At 43.1% G+C, this 20,743-nt stretch overlaps 1 protein-coding gene across 4 annotated transcripts; it reads left to right on the forward strand.

Moving 5' to 3' along the window:
- Nucleotides 1–2,322: 2,322 nt before the first annotated feature.
- On the forward strand, nucleotides 2,323–19,447 carry LOC125941244 (uncharacterized). Of its 4 annotated transcripts, none has more exons than XR_007464173.1 (5): nucleotides 2,323–2,476; nucleotides 6,459–6,893; nucleotides 13,016–13,121; nucleotides 17,623–17,751; nucleotides 19,170–19,447. XR_007464173.1 is itself a non-coding variant. In XM_049658183.1 (4 exons), exons 1-4 carry the CDS (start codon nucleotides 10,236–10,238, stop codon nucleotides 19,328–19,330), a joined length of 417 nt encoding a protein of 138 aa, XP_049514140.1. In that variant the 5' UTR covers nucleotides 10,101–10,235; the 3' UTR covers nucleotides 19,331–19,447. The 4 variants fall into 4 exon arrangements, 1 of the variants encoding a protein (XP_049514140.1); XR_007464172.1 differs by lacking the exon at nucleotides 13,016–13,121 and adding an exon at nucleotides 12,399–12,490 and having other exon boundaries at nucleotides 6,685–6,893; XR_007464171.1 differs by lacking the exons at nucleotides 2,323–2,476; nucleotides 13,016–13,121 and adding an exon at nucleotides 12,399–12,490 and having other exon boundaries at nucleotides 6,267–6,893.
- Nucleotides 19,448–20,743: the final 1,296 nt, after the last annotated feature.

Genomic DNA, 20,743 nt, shown 5'->3' on the forward strand with positions numbered 1-20,743 from the left:
TTTACATTTAGGACTATGTAATTTAGTAACAAAAAATAATAATAAATAGGTTATATCTATGCCAACAACAAAACAAACCATCCAACAAAACCTCGTATTTAAGCCCGAAAGCGAGTTGAATCTTAAAATATGCACTACTGAACGTGTCACTTAAAACCGTGTTAATAAAAAAAAAAATATTATTAAACAGTTTATTTTTCTGCCGTCGTGGAACGCTACGATTAAAAAAAAAACAAAAAAAACTGTGTTTTAGGTCCGAAAGCAAGTTCAATTTCCTCCAACGTTTTGCAATCCGATTTGGTGAAACGGATCATAACAAGACTAGGGTGGCTAGAAGGGGAGGTGTGAATACCGGCGGCGCAAGCGTGACCCCTCAGCGCACCGATGCCGCAGGGCGGCGCTGTTGACCGAGGCGCGGGAAGGCACGCAACCGAAATGAGCGCATCGCCAGCCTCGGGTATCGCGCGTTGTCTGCGAGCGTCATTGAATATACGTCTTTATCCATGAAATCAACGTTTTATCAGCCCACATCACTACTCCTGTGAGATTTTACGGGCCCAGTTCGCATTGCGTCGATAGATTCAAACGCGTTTTTTTTTTCTTGTTTTTTTTCTTTTGGTCCTCCGGATCAGGATCATAGGGGCTGGGGGCTCTGGAATAATTTCGACCACTTCAGGTTCTTTAACGCGCACTCACACCTTACGGCACACAGGTGCCTTGCATTTCGACTCCCTCAAAATGCGACCGTCGTCGTCGAGGTCAGCAGTAATCACCCGCGTGCCGTACGTACGACCTGTAAACTGCAGTCATTACCCGATTACTTCTCGACGTACAAACCACTTTGTGCCAGCGCTTGAAGACGTGTAGCATGTCCTTTCGACGCTCAAATAAGCAATTTACTATGATTTCAGACAGCAACAGATCTGGTCATAAAATAGTTTATTTAAGTGAGGAAAACAATTAACTATGGGAAAATTTGATCTACAACACGCAATATGTCGGTGCTTTTAGTTTATTCTCAGTGCCCTGCTGAATGACACCTTTAAGCAAAAAATGAATCCTTGTTACTTAATAAAAACGTACAACTGATGCTGTCAGGGCAGCAGATAGAATGCTCTAGGCAACCAATTTTCGGCACATCACCAATTGATCAACTGCATAAACTTTGCCACAGCTTTGGCATGCAATTAAACGAGTGAGTTTGTTTTCAATAAGGGCATTAATTGACCAGCTTGTAGAATGGTTCTGATAGACTGATAGATATAAAAGGCCCCCAAGGTCCCTTCTGTTTGTTCTTTAGATATTCCACAAAGGTTTCGTTGTGAAGCTGCCCAGCCAAGTAGATGCACAGCTGGCAAGTCCTTCTCCAATGAAGAACACTACCATTTTGGTTACACAACAGGCGCAGCATTTCGTTCAATGCAAACTCTGCAGTCCAGTAACGAGCAATGTTTTGTTTAAACTTTTGCAGTGACCACAGTTCCAAAGGTCGCTTAAGCTCGATAATGAACAATTCTTCTGCGACTGGACTGGGCATTCCATCCCGCTGTATATTTACAGCCTCCACGTCTGCCGGTGGGCATGTATTCCACCGTCTTGTCAATAGACAAGCGCCGCTTCTGTTGTAAGATAATAATAATAATACTTTATTCGTACTCAGAGAGTCGAATATGTAGTCCAGGCATACAGGGTCGATCATAGTAGGCGGAACTGCCTATACCGGAGTGGTTTGCGTGCCGAACCTGGGACCCGTGGAGCGTGTGAGACATCTCTTCTTTTTCTTTCTTTCGTCAGAGTCCTTCTAATGTATTTTGGCAAGTTCGGAAGTACTGCATGTGGGCACGGCATCTTCTGAGAGGGCAGGAATGTGACGTGGTATCAAGACTACAGTTCCATTAATAAAGTCACGAACGATAAACCTAAGGAAACAAAAAAAAAAAAAAAAAAAAAAAAAAAGAAGAAGAAGAAGAAAAGGCGGTGGTGATCAGATTGAGCTAGCGTGAGAGGCCTCGTGAATAATACTAGGATGGCAATTGGCAATGCCACGACGACGCTGTGCAACACGCTATGTATCGCGAGAAACACCACAAAACAGGCGACGAGACCAAAACCAGGGTCCTTCAAGTATCGAAGGACCCTGCCAAAACTGACGGCGAAGGCACGGAGGCGAGGCGAGGCCGGCAGGCCGGCGCGGCTATGCTTCCCGCGCCGCGAGCGGTAGCGCCATATTTCCCCTGGTGGCATCGGTGCGCAAGGGGGTCACGCGCGCCTGCAGGAAAGCGCCGCCGGTATTCACACCTCCCCTTCTAGCCACCCTAACAAGACCGCGCGCTATTCGGTTGCGCTGTTTGCGCCAAGGTTTGCGCATCAGGTGCAACTTGACTGAGACAACTTTATTGAATATCCTGCAAATTGATGGCCTGGTTCGCGTGTTGTTTTCACTTCTACTTGTACTTCATCCTAACGTGGCTTGCGGGTAGGTGTTTTGCGTTCTTTTCAATGTATTGTTTGTGACAGACTTCGACGGTAGCATGAGCTCGTTGCAGGATCTTGCACGATAAGCTCGTTGAGCATCTCAACCTCCTTGGTTGAGATGCATGAGCTCGTTGGCGGGTGGGAGCCGTCAATTCGCCGCTGACGCATTTACGCCAAAATTTCGTACAATCTTCTTGTTGCGAATTCTGATAACCTAAGCGTTCAAGCCTTATCACATCCACATTGAGATGCGTGAACGCAGTTCTAGAAATTCTGTCTTTTTCTGTCAATTAAGCAAGGGGAGGGTCTATGCCATAAAGCACCATCAGCATGCCAAGAGGAACGAACGCCTGCGTTATTACACGGAAGTGCGACTCGATCGTAAGTGTTCCGTAGCTGGTTTATAAGCATGGACTAGTCCCAAGTGTACGTTTTGGAGTCCTAATTGAGGCGCTGTTACAATTTGGACAATTTGTTCGCCTGCCACAATAGGCAGCTGAACATGAAACGCAACAGCGGATTGGCATATTTCGGCATTGTTCGCGTTTGAATTTATGCTGGTAGTACGTTCTTTTGCGACTCACGCAAAATAAAACCAAGGTCGTCTTGGTGCGGGAAACGCAAGACGCGCCGAATTCTTGCACTCACTGTTAGTCGCAGTCTTTCAACGACTCGCTAACGTACGCGAATGTCTGCCAAAAGGCGGGCGAGCTTAGATTTATTTATTTATTTAAGTACACTACCAGTGAAATCGAGGTTCAGGCAAGAAAATCTTAAAGGTAACATGAGTACCAACCTAACTATGTTTGCATTCATCAACACGATATCCTCAAAGCAAAAAAAAAAAAAAAAAAAAAAAAAAAAAGTTCAAATGTGAATTTGTAGGTGTGGCCAGGTGAGTGCGCTGAAATAGGTTTCAGTCTATTATTGCACGCGGGCAGACGGAAAACTTATATGTGTCTGTTGCAAAATATAAAGTAAATGTGTGGCTTTGATGGTGCCCACTTCATGTGCAATGGAGGCAAGTAGTACTAAGGAAATCCAAGGATCAAGGGCAAGCTTATTAAGCTGACTGGAACCATATGGCATCTGTGTCCAATAACAATTAAGTTTGACACAATGCTAAAGAATCGCCTACGCCTGTTTTAAACTCATGACTAGGTTATATATATATTGCTGCACCTGTAGTATACTGTATATGTTTCATGCCTTTAAGGGTTGTGCATGCATAGCAGTGTTTGAATATTTAGTTTGTATTTTGTCCCATGCTCCCCTTTATTGTTTGACTGTTTTCTCACGTACCAAATTTGTATCATACAGTATCTGTCATGTACCCCGCTGTACCAATGCCCCTTTGGCCGATTGTAGTACAATAAATAAAGAAAGAAGAAACAATAAATAGAGGAAGTGCAGCCTGGATTCTTTTCCTCATACATCAAGTACTTGGCATTGTCTCGGTGCATCTTAATTCAGCTTACTCAACATTGCGTTTTGTAAGGTTACGCTTTTTGCATCTTCATGCACTGGTTGAAGTTTCCAGCATGCTTGCCATATGATTTATCAGCCGTGCCTGGTTTTGGGCCTACACAAAGTCATGTGGGACAGCCTGGAGTAAGTTTTTCATGCAGCACCTAGCTATAGCAGTCAGTTTGTGAAGTGAATGTGACTAATCCGCACGAAGAAACGACTGACATGAGTTTATATCTAGCATGAGAACGGAGTATGATACATTCTCTGTCATCGTGCAACATAGCTTAAAAGTCTATTCAGTCAGTGATGATCTTTCTGGTGAAGTGTGAAAATGTTTTCTAGACACAAGCAAAGCTGTGCACAGTGACATCTAAGAAACATTTTAAAGCAAAGCTTTTTTGCCTCTTCCTTCAACTTTTCCACTGCTGCTGCTGTTGCTGTTGCTGTGGCTGTCTTGCATGCCACATTGGGGGCTGCTTCAGAGCCTGTATATATATGGAAGTAGCATGGCAGACAGGAAAGACGATGCGAAAAACTCATTTGAACCTTTCCATCGCGTTGCATGTACACAATGCCCTCTGGGGTTCCCTGGGCGTTGCCACGTTAGCCTCTTGACAGCTGTAATTATCCAGTTGCCCCCAACAAAAGCATTGCAGAAAATGGAGAGCTTACCTTTCTACTAACGTGCAAGTCCAGAGGAAAGTTAGATAAAAAGGTGTAGGGAGGAGGTAGGGAGAGGAGGCGCAAAATGGGCAGGAACGAGGCAGTCGCGGAACGAGTTAGTAACAGCCTTTCCACTCTTAGCTTGCACTCCCCATACAGGGAGAGGGAAAAGCTGATGTGGGAAGACTACTACTACGCTACTGCTACTACGCACTACTACTGCGCTACTACTAAACACTACTACTACTACGGACATGACAGTGGTTGTGGGCAAACTGAAGGTGCGGTACGTTTCTGCTATTCCTGAGAGAAAAAGAAAAAAAAAATATATATATAGCACGGTGCAAAAGTGTGAAGCAGACGACTGGTGCAAGGCATGTAGACGCAAAGCTGCATTAAAGCACCGTAGGGTTTAGGCGACATTACGGAAGCTGGTCGCACGTCAAATCAACACTTCTGTGTCTGCTGCGGCAGCGTTGCAGCTGTGACATTGCTTGAGGTTGCGGGTTTGATCCCGGCCGCGGCAGCCGCATTTCGACGGGAGCGAAATACAAAAACATTCGTGCGCCTGAATTTAGGTGCACGTTAAAGAACACCAGGGTGTCAAAATTAATCTGTGGTCCGCCACTACGGCATGCCTCATAGTCCGATTGTATTTTTGGCACGTACAGCCCCATAATTCATTAAAGTTTAATATTTCTGCCACAATGCGTTGTGCTGTGTGAGGCAATGACAATGCTAGCCTTTTTGGAAGTTATGAACAATGGTGCACAAGAACGCCTCAAGCAAGCACGTTGCTGTGTGTTCTGTGTACTATGCAGATAAATGGCAGTGGTTCATGCGAGGTAGCGTTTAACATGAACTCACCACTCTCGTATTAGACTAAACGCCGAAGAAATTAAACATTCGCTGTCAACATCACTGCTACTTGTCGTCAATCAAAGCAAACAGCACAGAAAGCTTCACTTAAGTCGATTCCCACAGTGTGTGGGATCTGGGTTATAATATAGGGTGCTTGTGCTTCTTATCGTGTCATTTAAATTAAGTGTAATTTAAATTAACTTCCTGCTACCAGCTTGCACTCAACATGAGCGTCAGCACATCATGTATCACGTGATGTCGTTCAGTAATGTGATGAGCAGCTGCCTCTTGCCATTTTGTAGGTTTCTTAATATGTGACCTGATTTGTTTATTCAGAGTGCGAGATCTCCATATCAACAAGGAAATTGGAGTCCCACACATCAACACATGTCTCACTTAATCCTATGCTGCTTAGAAGTTTCCCTTGATATGTTTCAAGTACTGTGAAGATGGCAGCAACCTGAACTGTTGATGCTTTTATAGTGGAACATGCTCAGTGTGGACAAAACATGGAAAAAGTGGATACAAGTCGTGTTCATATTGTTTTGTCCGTACTCAACTTGTTCCACAATGGACAACCTGCGAACTCTCCCAAAATTTACACGAAGCTTCTAGAGTGCCTTCTGGCAGGCACTGTGCAGATGCTGCAGTTAGGCCAAACAGCCAGCCAGCAGCCAGATTCAGGAAAGTGGGTGTAGGTACGCAAATAATGCTGATGTATTAAAATTAATGTAGGTACAGCTGGGTGCGTTACACCATGCCTTCTTCATGGCAGGAAAGCAAATTACGTAGTCACTTGCAAAGAGATTGTTGAGTGTTCAACTTAACACCGTGACAAAGTTCAGCATATGCAACAGTTTTACATTGCTTCCGAGATTACAGAATTTCAGATTTAGCACTTTTAAGTATGCCTCAATCTTGGAGGCCATATTGCAGTATTACTGTTATGTTAAGAAGTGTGTGAAATAAATGTGGTGTTTACTGTGCAGGGGCAACAACAATGTGTAGGTGCACTTGTGTTGTGCACGTCGGTGTTCAAGGTCAGCTGGCTCTCAATATGTGCTCAGTCCAGAGAACTGGAGACCATGTTTGTCATCCTCTGAAGTGCCTGAAGGACCTGCACTCATTCCAGACAATTGGTCCAGGAAATAGGTTACGACTTTGTGACCAGGAAGAATATTCATGACCTGCATATTTGCTGGACAACTGCTCCAGGGAACTGATCGAGGTGGACTGCTGTTTGGGGCGACCACAACAAAGGGCCTTGTTTCCGGTGTCATGAGTAGCAGCTGGAGCTGCTGCTGTTGTTATGGCTGCTGGCTGTGCTGTGCCAAGTGCAAGCCCATGGGCTGTGACCCGTCCAACTCTTCATGGCCAGATTAGGTTTGGCATGCCAATGGACTTCATATATGGTAGATAACACGGTGAGAGGCATTGTTTTGCTGTTGTAGAAACATTTTCTCTGTAGGCTGTAATATGTGTGCTGAACTTCAGTTTCCTTACGTCTGTCAGGCCTCACTGTTTTCTATGTGTTTCTGTGAATACGTTCTGTGTTGCATGTGCACTTGAGAGTCCCTTGGTAAGTAGTCCTGGGGACCCATACCCCTTATTCCGCCACCTGCTGTCAGTCATACAGAATGCACTGAATATGAGCTGCAGAGGCAGAGTTTGTTTTACTGGATTGAAGAGCTCACACTTGCTAGCATCTTTTATTCAGATAACTGTCCCAAAAGTGTGCCGTGATATACACCTGTGAGCAAAAGTAGTGGACCCAACTGTCTGGATTTGACCTCAATTTCTGCATCATCTATCAAAAATGTTGTTTATACTTGACAGTGTTCTTAAGGCATATGACTGTGCCTTAAACGAGAATCAACGGTAACTGTTCCATCAGGTGTCAGCGGATCGTGGTTTGAAAAACACTACAGGAGTCTGTTAGCTTTGTACATGCCTGTGCATTGGGGGCTGCAGTTAGCTTTGACTCTCAGTACATAAAGAAAACTTTTAGGGGAATTGATACTTATACTCTGTTTCTTACTTCGCAGGCAATGCTGTGGAAGCTATGCCAGTAGTGCGTTTAAAAGGCTCACTCCACGCGTTTTGCAGTGCACTTAGTTCTGATTGCGATGCCTTCTATATAAAAAAAAAAGACATTATATTACAACTACAACATGTGGAAGTGGAAATACGATTGCGTCAAATCACCTACCGTATGAATCCAAGGAGAGCATAGGGGAAGTTAATATTTGGTTTTGATTGAGGTGTAGAAATGATAAACTAAAGGAGAATGAAAGTGGACGCAAAAACAACTTGTCATTGGTGGGAGCCGTACCTACAATCTTTACATTGGTAGCGCTACGCATCTCCCTAAAGGAAGTTTGGTTATCTCACTTGATGGCTGAAGAAAGTGCTCTCATTCGCACAGTGTTTGAGATACAACTTAAATTTTATTTTCGTCTGAATAAACTTACCTTGGTCCTTATTACATTAAATCTGGTTGCATTATAGAACAGTTAAAGTACTGCTTGATCACATTGATGCTTGCTACTGCCCTATATACTCTAGAGTCAGCTTGACTGTGTCAACACAGGTGCTACCTTGTTCACTGCAAGGTCTACTGCGTAAGTGTCGTGTCCTGTCACGCCTCGTGTGCGAAATGGCCTGTCTAGAAGCTGTGCAGATTCTGTAGGTGAGAAAGGCTTGCGAAATTGCTAGGCACAAAGTGTTGCAGTCAGGGCACATGATTACACCAAGAACAGCAACAATCAGTAGCTACACTATGCCATAACAAAAGCATGAATAAGCATAAATTTGCCATTGTTCCTGTTGGCATTGCTGTGCTTATGGGGTGCACTTAGAGAATTAGTGAATTTTTCGCAATAAATTTTATGATGGTTTGTTTTATTGAACATTAGGTAAAACAGCTTCAGGAACAATTAGAGCTGAAATTCTTGTGTGTGTACATAAACCGAACAGTGCTTAATGTGCCCCCGCGGCTTTGCGAAGGACCTAATGTTAGTGGCCGTAGTGACACGACCCTAACTCTCTAGAAATTGAACTCCTTTAGGATGCCTCACACTACATTATGTGAAAGCAATTCACGAGTGGCTGTGTGACATGGTAATTAGTCTCACTCACTAGTGATCCATTAAAGGAGTGCTGACGTGACACCTCTGAATTCATTTGTTGCAATAAATGAATGTCCAAACTGTCTGAACACTAGGAAAAATAATGCCAAATGTCAGAGTGCCCTAATTAACTTACAACATCTGTTTCCACACGCCACTTTCAGTGCTCAGGAAGTGTATGTGTCATGAGGCTATGATACATTGGCTCATGCTGTCACTTCGATCACTGTGGCAGCCACACGCGAGTATAGATAGAAGAAATGCATGCAGCATGCTTTACCTTTTATTGCAATAGCAATTATATGGACACTTCAACCGGATTTCTGCCGTCGCCGTGAGGTTCCGTATAGATTCCAAGGGAATAAAATCGGCGACGATAAAATCGTCGCCGCGCGCCGTATGCGTGAGCGAAAGCGTGCGGGGACGCGTGCGCTATCACGGAGAGCGAACGCACGGCCGAAAGCAAACGCGACCGTCTCGCAAAAGGCCATGGGGTGTATGGGAGGGAGGGAGGCGGGACGGCGCTGTGCTCCGGCACCAAAGGCGTATCTTGCAATTGGGCGTAAGGGGAGCTTGCCACTCAATCTCCCTCGCGAAAGCGGGAAGGCAGCGCGGGGAGGGAGTGGGGGGGGGGCACAGCTTCTACTCTGCCAACAACTCAGTTCGTACTTTGCCCGGCTGTGGCTGTTGCCCGCACGGTTTCTTATCTCCACATGTCTCTGACCTTTGTATGCGCTGTGCATGCGCCGCTCAGTTTCCTTTGAAGCGATAGACCGCACGAACCTTGCCCGCTGCGGCGGCTGCAATTGCTGCCAGTGTTTTGACAGTCATTGTCTGTGGTCATTCAGTGTGATCTATTCATGTTTGCTTGTGCGCGCTGGCACCACGCTTGTTAATTCAGTTAGTAAGCGGATGTGTCCAAGTTTATGCAGCCGATAAAACTACTATCCCTATTCCGAATAGCTCTCTACTAATTTGCTATTGCAATTGATGCTTCGTCTTTCAGGCGAAACTGCGACTTTTTTAGGAGTAACATCATTATATCTAGCCTTACTGCTTCACAACAGAAGCACTTACTTTGTGTCAAGACGCCACAATAATAATGAGGCTAGGTCCAGTGTTTAAAAGCCAACTTTAGCGTCAAATTGAAATGTCTCATAATTGTTTCTCAACCTTTATGTACTAGTACTAGTTAAGTCTCATCCATTTACATGCAGACAGGTCTCGGCAGAATTTGTCCCACTTTGAAGATACGTGTTAGTACTCTATTAAAGGTGGCATTGTCTTAACTTCATTCCCTTTAAGAAGTTTATGGTCTCAATTGTTGATTCATATGATTTTTTTCCCCTCGGAGGTCCCAGTACAATCTGACTCTGTGTCTTCATCTGTACAGAAGTTTTGAAATCATATTGGGAAACCACTTATGTGTTGTGGTATTGAAGTTCACAATTATGGTGCAGCATGTATGCTTTCTATAAATTATCCCCGGAACCTCTTATTGCGCATTCTACCACCCGGTGCACAATGGCGCGCAAAGGTATCCCTTCTAAAATGTCTGTTCATCTCCGCAGTTTCGTGCAGAGAATAGAGCGGTCTTATGATGAGTTTGACTACACATAGCTTGGGCCCCACATAAGGATGCCGGCACTAGCAATGACAACACTAAGCGTACAGTGAGCCCTTTCCCCCTTCCTCCTCTCTTTTATGTATACTTAGATGAGGGCCCCTGCTTGGAGCATGCCTTGGATCTGCCACTCTGGCATGGCGGTAGTACTAGTAGTATAGTCCTCCTTAGCAGGCAGCAGGGCAACTGTGGTAAGGAACGTGTTGCTGTTTATACAATGACAAAACCCACTTATTCCTTGCGACGAAAAGGGAGGGAGATAAGAATGAAAGGATTCTGCAAAATAAGTGGGGCTGAACCGACGCACCATGCATCTTCCCTCTGAAATCCACTGGAGTAGTCCACAATGGCATTGTCCTCAGCATTCCCCTTAAAATGTTGCCTTGAGCTCGAATATAGTGGGAAAGCGGTGAGGACTACTGTCATCGTGGCGCCGACAGGGCAGCTGCACATGTGCTCTGAACATGGTGGAAGAATCGGTCGGTTATGAATGTGGCCTGTCCAACAGGTGCCCGTTGTAGAAATCAAATTCCCGTGCTTTTTGGTCGGCCCCTGCAGATAGTGCACTGGCCAGCTTTTATCATTTTTGCTGTAACTCTGCTCACACCATTTCTTGCCTACAATTGTCATAGCTGCACCAATAAATTTGTGATGTTCTGTATGAGTATTAATAGGGCAAAACACAAATACAGTTGGTGACCAGTTTTTGATGACTTAATTTTTCTGATCCATAAATTATACTGACCTACCGGAGCAGCAATGACAGCAACTTATAGAACCAATGTATAACAGCAACTGACCTTTTGGCCACAGTTAAGTGAATTATTTCTCGTGTAAACTTCATGAAGATTGATGTTTCTGATGCAGATCCGTTTCTCTTGGACTATGGAGCAGGGTGCAAGCAGTCATGTTCAGTGATATGCAATCTGTAGTATTTTTCACCAAATTTCTTAATTTCTTAGCTTTGATGGCACAGTCGAACCTGGATGTAGTGAACACAAATTATTGGATGTAATGAAGCAAATTAAAAGAGTGTCTCACCGACATTAGTGTACAAGAAACTGGCTTATAACGAATGTAGGACATGACAAGTGTATTTTCGTGTTGGATGCGACTTTGCTGTAATAAGGTATGACTGTATTTTTTTTCGCATTCTAATGTTGGCAGGTCTGAGGAAAGGAAAAAATCGGCTTGTATTGTTGGAGTTTTGTATGTATTATTGTTATGTATTGCATTGTTGGAGTTTTACTTCCTTGAATTGCTCTGTAGGCTATGGGGGATGCCGTAGCAAAGAACTCTGGAATAATTTCTTACCAGTTTGGGTTGTTTAATGTGTGCCTAAATCTGGTGCCTAAACACGCAAACATTTCATATAGTCTGTGCAGAAAGCACACAAAAGAAATGGACGGAAGATAATTGTGTTACTCTCAGCTGTTTATTCATAACGTTATCATGAAATACATATACGTGGTATGTGCAGCTTTGTCAATAAAATGAAATGCACTTTGTGTTAACAAAGCACCCATGTCGCCATCCTTTCTATGTACCCCTGGCCATTTCGCGCTCCTTTTTTCTGTTATGACACCTTACCAACTTGCCCAGTTGACGATTCATCCCCCCCCCCCCCCCCCCCAACAAAAAAAGGCAAAGCAACAGTTTTGATTATGTCTTGTGGTACACAACTAAAAAAATTTGATCTCTTTCTAGTACAAAGAAACAAAAGGATCACTGATGCAACCCACCCACTTCATTTTTATGTAAAATCCTTCCAGTAACAAGTGCACATGCTCATACCAGCTTTTGCCAAGAACCTTTACTTCCTGAAAGAATTCCTCACTTCTGCAAGAGTTCACATGCTCTGTCAAATGCGAGAAGCAAAGAACTTTTGCATTCAGCTACTGCCAGAATGCAACTGTCCTGGCCATGAATGGGGAATGGTACAACCCATAAGTTACCTGGCTCCCAGTTTTCACGTGTCATTATAAAGGGTTCAGTGCAACAGACAGGTTGTGCGTGTGGGAATTATTGAAGCATGCATAAATTTGCAATAGTTCTGAACATCTCAGCGTGCAACATCAAAAGCAAGTTCTTTCTTGTGATGCTTGTGACTCTGTCAAAATTCTGTGCAAAAGAGAGGGCAGCGCTGTCAATGCGCCATCATATGTCTCTTTACAAAGATTCGGAGGCCTGACAGAAGCCTTCAGCAAGGGCTGTACCGCCAATCTGCTATACCTGGTCTATCTGGCAGTGGTGTTGGCCAACCTGGAGAGTGAGGCATATTTCTCCTCTTAACCATTTCAGCGTAGTTTTTTTTCTTCCAGAAATGTTGTGCTTACAATGCCGTTTTGTTTTTCTCGGATGTTAAAGATCAACGCAACACTTTATTTTTGCTTATAGATAATGGCAAATACACTCTTGGTGTGGTCCTCACGTTCCTATTTTCCCTCTCTAGCTTCTACCTAGTTTCACCTGCCGTGGTTGCTTAGTGGCTATATGGTGTCTGGCTGCTAAGCACAAGGTTGTGGGATCAAATCCTGGCCACTGGCGGCTGCATTTCGATGGGGGCGAAATGCGAAAACACCCGTGTACTTAGCTTTAGGTGCACGTTAAAGAACCGCAGGTGGTCCACTTTATTCTGGAGACCCCCACTATGCCATGCCTCAGAATCAGATTGTGGTTTTGGCACATAAAACCCCATAATTTTATCTAGTTTTGTTTTGACACGCACGCCTCTGCGATGGTGCCCACCGTGTCAGGGCCATAATCTGACCTAGTCGAATTTGCCTCTTTCTAGGATGACAAGCTTTCATCTTATGCTTGGAGCTTAGCTTGTATTCGGAGTCGAAAGAGCCAGCACTTCAATCAACAGTTGGATGTCCCGCATGAACAGCCATCTCAAGGTGATAAAAATTATTTTTGTGCTTTTTGCATAAACAAGTGTGCTTATGTATAGAAATGATTTACATAAGGGGCCTCCTTATGGCAGTATTCACTTCACACAGTTATTGAGTGAGCTGGGTAGTTTGGGGACTTCTGTTAGCCTTCGAATAGCCAGAGTGCAAAAAAAAAAAAAAAATACAGTTGGTTAAAGAAGTACTGAAATGATATGTTTGACCCTTAATTTTTTTTTTTTTTTTGCAAATGAAGGTCCTAGACTTCTAAATTGTATAGAAAATATATTGGCAAGCCTCAGAGCGCCGTAAAGAAATTAATATAAGAGACTTTTTATAGCCAGTTTCGCCTCTCAGGAGCTTACTGTGTCGTGACATCATAACCCAGAAGGTGGTCACATAGGAGCTGGACATATCGACGTTTTGACACTTGCTGCAGCTCGGTCATCTGCCGTGCTGCTGCTACATCTGGCCTGACACTGAGTAGCAGCGTAAGTCTAGCAAGCTTACACCTTAGCATGAGTGCTAATGTTTTAATAAAAAGTGTTCTTATAACAATGCAGAAAGGAAAACATTAATTTTGCATGTTCTTCAAGTAGAGAATCAACCATTGTGACAGATGGAACACACTTTGCCAGACATGTCTTTCAAGGTGCCCTCGCTCTCCTCTGAATATGGCATTACGAAGCTCCCTTTTTCCAGCATTCCCATGCACACAACAGCATTGCAATGCCGCCATTTTCTCTACAAGACTGTAACAAACTCTGACCGATCAGCTGTATTTCTGGGTAATCTGTCACTTTATTTCTCCATTTTTCTGTCTCTACAGTAAGTTAAATGAACACCACTTCCCTTTTTTTTTGTTTTGTTATTTCAGTGAGAACTTGTCACTAGGAAAATGTTTCGTATGTGTCATGTGTACTTGTGGACTGTGTTGTACAGAGTGTTTTGTGGTGTCTGTTGTGACATAACCACTGATCATAGCTTGACGTGGCAGTGTTGGGGAGGCTGGCTTGCAGGTGTAGATAAGAGCTCTTTGCTTCACCTCCAAAAGGGGGGCAGCGCATAAAAAACACAGCACAGAGAAGAGAGTGGACAACACAAATGCTGCAACTTGCAACTAAGTTTTATCAAAAAAAAAAAAGACATAGTCTTGTATAGCACACAAGTGCACCACCAGGCGACAGACAATTGCACTTCTCAAAAGCAAGAGAGAGAAAAAAAAAATTCTTGTATGTTTATTCCAGTTTATACGCAAGTTTTTTTTGCCAGCCCTTTAAAAATTATAATTCGTGCTTGTGCAGCACGACTGATGGCTGGTTGATACAAGTGTTGTTGCATTTGGCGATGTGAGAAGCTTCGATAATTTTCCTAGTCGGCTCATTCCTGTAGTGTGAAAGTTTTGCTTCACAATGTAGCAAGAAGCAGCGTCTTGCTTGTAAAGCTGCGGAAATAGATATTGAGTGAACAGCTTCTGCTTCTGTCCCAGGAAGAGTGCAATTTGGGCATGCTGCATCCAGTGGAACAACCACATGAAGAAAACATACCATGAAGTGAGAGAAAGCATGGGGGAAATAGTTATATTTTTGAATTGAAATGTAGAAATAAGGAAAGGTACATTAAAGTGGTCAAAGAGGTACTTGATGCAAGTGGGAGCTGTATCCACGTCTGCATTATGCGTGCGGTGCTTCACACTCCGTCTGATGTGTATGCAGTTGAATGGATGTTCCAGATTCACTACTATGGCCGGGAAGGGGTGCTGGCTGACACTTCTGGGGTTAATCTTGTATACATATGCTAATACCCAAGAAACTGGGCCGGAAGATATCCGCCTTGGTTCCTTATTTGGCAAAGCACCATGCGTGGGCCATGCGGAGGATGGGAGTTTGGCTGCCACGTGCCTTTTCTTCCACTTATATTTCAATAGCTGCCAACTTTTACGATGTTATTGTAAAACGCCAGATTTTCATTGCTCATTTATGATTGTTGCATTCACGCAAATATTTTATGATTTTTTATTTGTGCATAGTTTAGGGCAAAAACAACTTGAAAAAAAAAAAAAGAAACGAAATACAGTTGCCGAGTGATTTTTTATGGCACAATTTTATGGACCCATGTATTATGCGGGCGTTTTATGGCCCAATTTTATGGACCCAGTAATTATGCAGGCGGTGTACCCGTGAAGCAGTGACGTCAATTAATAGAACCGTTGTACTATAACGGCAACTGAATCTTGGCAGCCGTTACATGAATATCGCAATAATGACAACTATAAACTTTTCTGCTTGTCTGCTGCACAGATCATTGTTGCTACAAATATAAAGTGTCTGATCACAGCACGCCTACTGAATAAAGTCTGTGAATCCTTAATAAACAGGAAACATATTGAATGATCACATCATTTTTAGTATTGTTCATCGAATTTTAGTATTTTATGGGTTCCACTGTAGTGTTCTTGAATTCTAAGGCTGGCAGGTCTGTATTTGCCACTTCCTTATTTCTTTATTTCCTTATTATTTGTATATGCCAATTAAAAAAATTCACCGATGATAGCGATACTTCCTAATGCGAAATTTGTGTGCAGCTGTATACGCGTTTTCATTTCGCGATATATCGACTGGCGCAGGCAATCTGTCTCATGCGACATGTTGCAAACTGGACGAAGTGTGGCGTGAGTGCTTCGCTAATCGGGAGATCGTGAGAGGCAGTGCGTGGGTGACGTGTGGGCGCGATTCACAGCCGCCGCCGCAGACAACCTACGCGCATGCAACGCTTTGTTTCCATACAGACGATGCGTGCTACTCTGGTGTCGTCTCGCCCCTCGTGCGCTGCATTATTCTTTTCTTCTCACTCTTTCGCCATGCCCTCCACCCCTTTCCACCTCATGGTTGTGCTGCACCCTCCTCTTCCGCTTTCCTTCCTGGCCCCTCTTCATACACGTCGATTTTTCATTCCCTGCTGCACTCCGCATTCGCTCTCATCTTTAGCTGTGCTCGTTCGCTCGGTTATGAGGTAGGACGCCGACGCTTGCCACAAGAATGGGCGCCTAGGAGCTGCGCTCTAAAAGATGATTTCCTCTAGGCTTTCTCTGTCTTCCTTGTCTATTTTCTTTATATAGCTGTAACTGACAAAACAATTGAGGCCTTCAGATCACCCTTTTTTTTTTCGAATCTAGTTGAATATGCATTCAGTGCCAAGCGCAGTTCAACCACTATGAGAATGTTGAATAGCAAAGACTTTGGATAAGGGAATCCTAAGCCTGGAACCAACATTTAGTTCTTAACTTCGTGAGAGTTCCTTACAAAGAGAGTTCCTTGGTCTCCACCTTCCTGTGAACCCTTTGCATACCTGCCAACTCTCCCGAATCTTTCGTAATGTTTACGAATTTAGGCCCGTTCTATGATTTTACGAATGGTGCGTAGAGTTTTATGAAAAGTAAATTATTTGTATGAAAAACTTTTAATATTCTTAAAGAATGGGGCAGCGCAGGGTCGCAAAAGAGATGCATACAAGAAAGAAATTCCGATGGTACCTGTGCTACCGTATTGTGGCAGGGCAAGATGCCATATACCAGAGGGGTACTAGCTTCGAGCAAGTTTACTCAAATTTAAATGTGTTGACAATTATTTGTGGGGCAAAGTGTTTTATTGAGTGTACCGAGAGTTTATTCATGCATCGTGAACATAGTGTTGGTTCGTTTACGCTGTGTAAACTTCTCTACCGCAGTTTTATATAATTGTACATGCTCTATTTCCTGAAGCTGGCAAAATTGGCTTTCAGCAAAGTTGCTGAAAAAGTCACCGTGGTCTATAAACAATGCCAAGGCATACAATTCCCGGTTTGTCACGTCATCGGGATTTCTATGAGTTTTAAAGTTCACAGGTTGGCAGATGTGTCTTCGTCTTGTTTAAATTTCCGATAGGCATTTGTTGACTTGCATGTTGTACTACGAATTCATTTTTCTGCCTCTGCAAGTTTTGGTTTCTTCTGCCGAGTTCCCTTCCGATTTTCTCGCAACCCAGTCTTCAGCCACTGCTGCAATATTTTTGTGGAATCGTATGAGTGCTAATTGAAGCTTTGTTTCAGGGCACATCTTGTCGCGATGGTGTGCTGAAGCTGCCATTGGGGCTGACCACCTTTGTGCAAAACAGTTGAGACCTGGGCGAGTGGGTATATTTTTAGGAAAGTGCTAGCAACATGCAAGGTACAAAAGACTGTGCAATACACAGCACAGATGCTGTTGTGTGTGTGTTGTGTCTTGCACCATCCTTTGTCTCCCTTGCATGCTGCTACCATCTTTGTGTAAGCAGACAAGAGAGTTTGCTCATGAGCTTGCTACCTCACAACGCTTTACACAATGTTTAGAGTTTCTGCGGACAAATTTCTTACATAGAGTGCAGTATAGATAACTTCTGCAAGATGTTTAGTTGCCAGAGATGGAATTTCCAAAGCAGTAGTCACATCACTGCCAAGCCATTGCTTCAACCATATTCCTGTCATTACCATGCAGGTTCATGGGGCACAGAGGAAAATCTGCATAGACGTCGCAGTGGCTCAGTGATTATGGTGTTCTGCATCAGAACAAGAGGTCGCGGGTTTGACTCCCGACCGCGTTCCCATAGGGCGAAACGCAGAAATGGTAATGACTAATTCATGTCAGCTTGTTTTACCAATAGCAGCTCGCTTTTGGCACTCATGCATATTGTTTTGTAATTTGCACTTGTTTTGTTGTCATGAGTGCAAAGAATATTATTGCATACTTTTGTGTACTTTGAGATAAAGTTTCTGCTGGTGTTTTACTGAAGTTTTCCATTGAATACAAGGGATAAAATGTACATATTGTCACGTGTTCAAATTGTTTATCTATTTTGGCGATCGTTTCTCACCAGCCAACTATTTTTACAATGTTATCGCTCGGCACAAGATGCGCTGCATGTATCAGAACTCTCTCACCAATTCCACCGCGAGGGAACATTTTCTAATCAGATTGCATGCTCGTAGCATATAGTGTTGTACATTCTGGAACTTATGCGAGCACCACCTATTACAATGGAACGTGCAATGAGTCATGTATAAATAGATGACGCGCCTGACTTGTAAACCAGATTCCGATTGATCGATGACTGCGCTCACCGCAATCATTATGCTTGAGTGTCACTTGCTTTTCTGGGCACAAGTTTGCCCAGTGAAGAGTTAGTTTTCGTGACTCACAGTTGTGGACGCCACTGTCTGGTTCTTAACCATCACTGCAATGTGATAGTATTGATTTTTTGGAATGTGTATATTACATGCAAAAATCAGGGAAGTAAAAAATGCATAGAAAAATTAATGCGAAGATAAAGGAAGGAACTTGGGAGTTAATGTGTTATCAACGGGGAGGTCATCAGCCTGGATGGAACAGTGCTCCGTTCTGCTTTTTACCTCGTGCAAATTCAATTTCCTTGTTCAAATATATGTAAAATGTAGAAATGCTTTCAGAAACGCTTTCACATAACCATCAATTTTGTTGCATTTAAGAGGGAAAGCTATGTTCTACTGACTGCAGGAAGTATAAGTTTGATTTAATATAATTTGATTAAGTATAGATATAAGTGTAACTTTCATAAGAAGTTATTGAAAATCGGTGGGTATCCAAAAAATTTCAAGGATGAAGTTGAGTCTGTAAATCTGCACCAAAGGCAGATATCACTGCTCTGTAAACTGCATCTGTTAGATCATCTGACGCAGACATATGGGATATATGAGCTTATAGCTTCTGTTGAATTGTTACGTTTCCGAGGATTCTGCAAAAGTCAGGATCAATGGTGTACTTCAGAACGGTGTACAATACATCAATTTTGTCCATTTTACATGTTTTCAGTAGGTGTAGTTGGCGGAGCAGTGATATACTTGCTCCCAATTTGCCAAGTTGTACACTTGATGCTTCAGTTTCATAAATATTGTGAGTTTTGATAATTATTGTAAAAGTAATGGTGGCCTAAATATATATTTGGTACAGTCAGTGGTTTCCGAATTTTTTTTTTTTTCAAATGCTACAAACAATCAATTTCAATGCAGTGGATGCCAAGCACAGTGGTGAAACAGCTGTGCCCAATTGGGCCAAATTGCACCAAGAACGGTCCTTTGGGCCATCCTGCTCCAAAACGACACTTTCTCGGAAGATTGCTAAAAAAAAAAATGCCATAAGAAGCATAGGACCGAAAGCCTTCGTCTGTTGATGCTGCCTCAGTTGTGAAAAACCAAGCCTAAAGGGCGCCATCATCATTGCCATCATTACTGTAGAAGTCAATGAAGTGACCAAAGCCATGGATATAGCCGATACCGAAGCAAGATGGCAAGGTGAGGGAGTTGGTTTGGATTCATTTTAACGTATGAAACAATGCAAACAAACTTGGATAAAATGAAGAATACACAATACGGTGCTGACTCAACTGATTTTACTAAGGAAGAATACACATATAATTCTAAACAAAGGTAGAAAAACCTGAACATACGCTGGACAAAAGGGACGCTTCAATGATGTAGTGAAAGGCAAGCACATTCAAGATTGATGCAAGTAGTGAAATTCTTTCTTGTGCGGAATCTCCAACAGTTCAGTTATGCATGTGCCATCTTGAATTTTAATGTTGTAGGCTTTACCTTGTCTCCTATATACTATGTGTGTGTGTGTGTGATTAAAGTCATCAGAGAGTCGTCACCATGTTGTCGCGTATTCTTCATTTTGTCCCCGTTTGTTTGCACTAATTCCCACGTTAAAATGAATAGACGAAGCTGTCGGTTCTCCATTTGCGCTTGTGTTGCATTTCTCTCCGTTGGATGTTTCAATGTGCTATCTCTGTACTATCTTTTTGTTTGCACAATTCGTGCTGCAGTTTGGTATGCCTCATACTACTACCATGATACAGAGCTTGCTCAAGGGGGATATCAGATCAAAAATAAGCCCAGTCACACATTTTTTGGTGTAGTTGTTGCCGGTGAGACTTCAAAAGTATCTTGTAATACATGTACTCAACTACTGACGTATAATTTGCTTATAAGTGGGAACCATCTTGGCAACCTTGCACAAATTGGAAGTGCAGATTCCATGGTTGTAATTTAATCAGTCTTCACATGTTGCATGGCACAGTTATCCAGGAGAGTTGTGCATATTAGAAGAAACTTGTGGACATCTTCCCTGTAACTTTGTTTTAGCGAAGGAACAGCGCTTAAGAATGGGATAAGGGAGACGACAGGTACGAGCGTTGGCTAGCAACCCTACAGTTTATTCATTTAGTGAAAGGCTACATATATGCGGTAATTACCAAGTGCACGGCACCATGACATGTGACACATTTATAATTCGCGATTGAGATATGACATCTCTTTCTTGAGCAGAGAAACAGACGGTTCACTGACGCATGCATCACCATACTTACGGATAGCAAACACTCCAAAAATCTTGCATGTTCTCCATTGTTGATATCTTTTCAAGGTGATGCATTTGTCAAAGTTTGGAAAGCATTTACGCTTCCGCATGTGACTAAACAAGTGGCTACAAGGCGCACCCTTAAGCGAGTTTGCATGTTCCCGCTATCTATCATTAACGCAATGGCTTGTTTGGCCGATATAGTAGTGGCCACATAATAAAGGAA

Source organism: Dermacentor silvarum, chromosome 11, assembly GCF_013339745.2.
Source record: "Dermacentor silvarum isolate Dsil-2018 chromosome 11, BIME_Dsil_1.4, whole genome shotgun sequence".
Lineage (NCBI taxonomy): Eukaryota > Metazoa > Arthropoda > Arachnida > Ixodida > Ixodidae > Dermacentor > Dermacentor silvarum.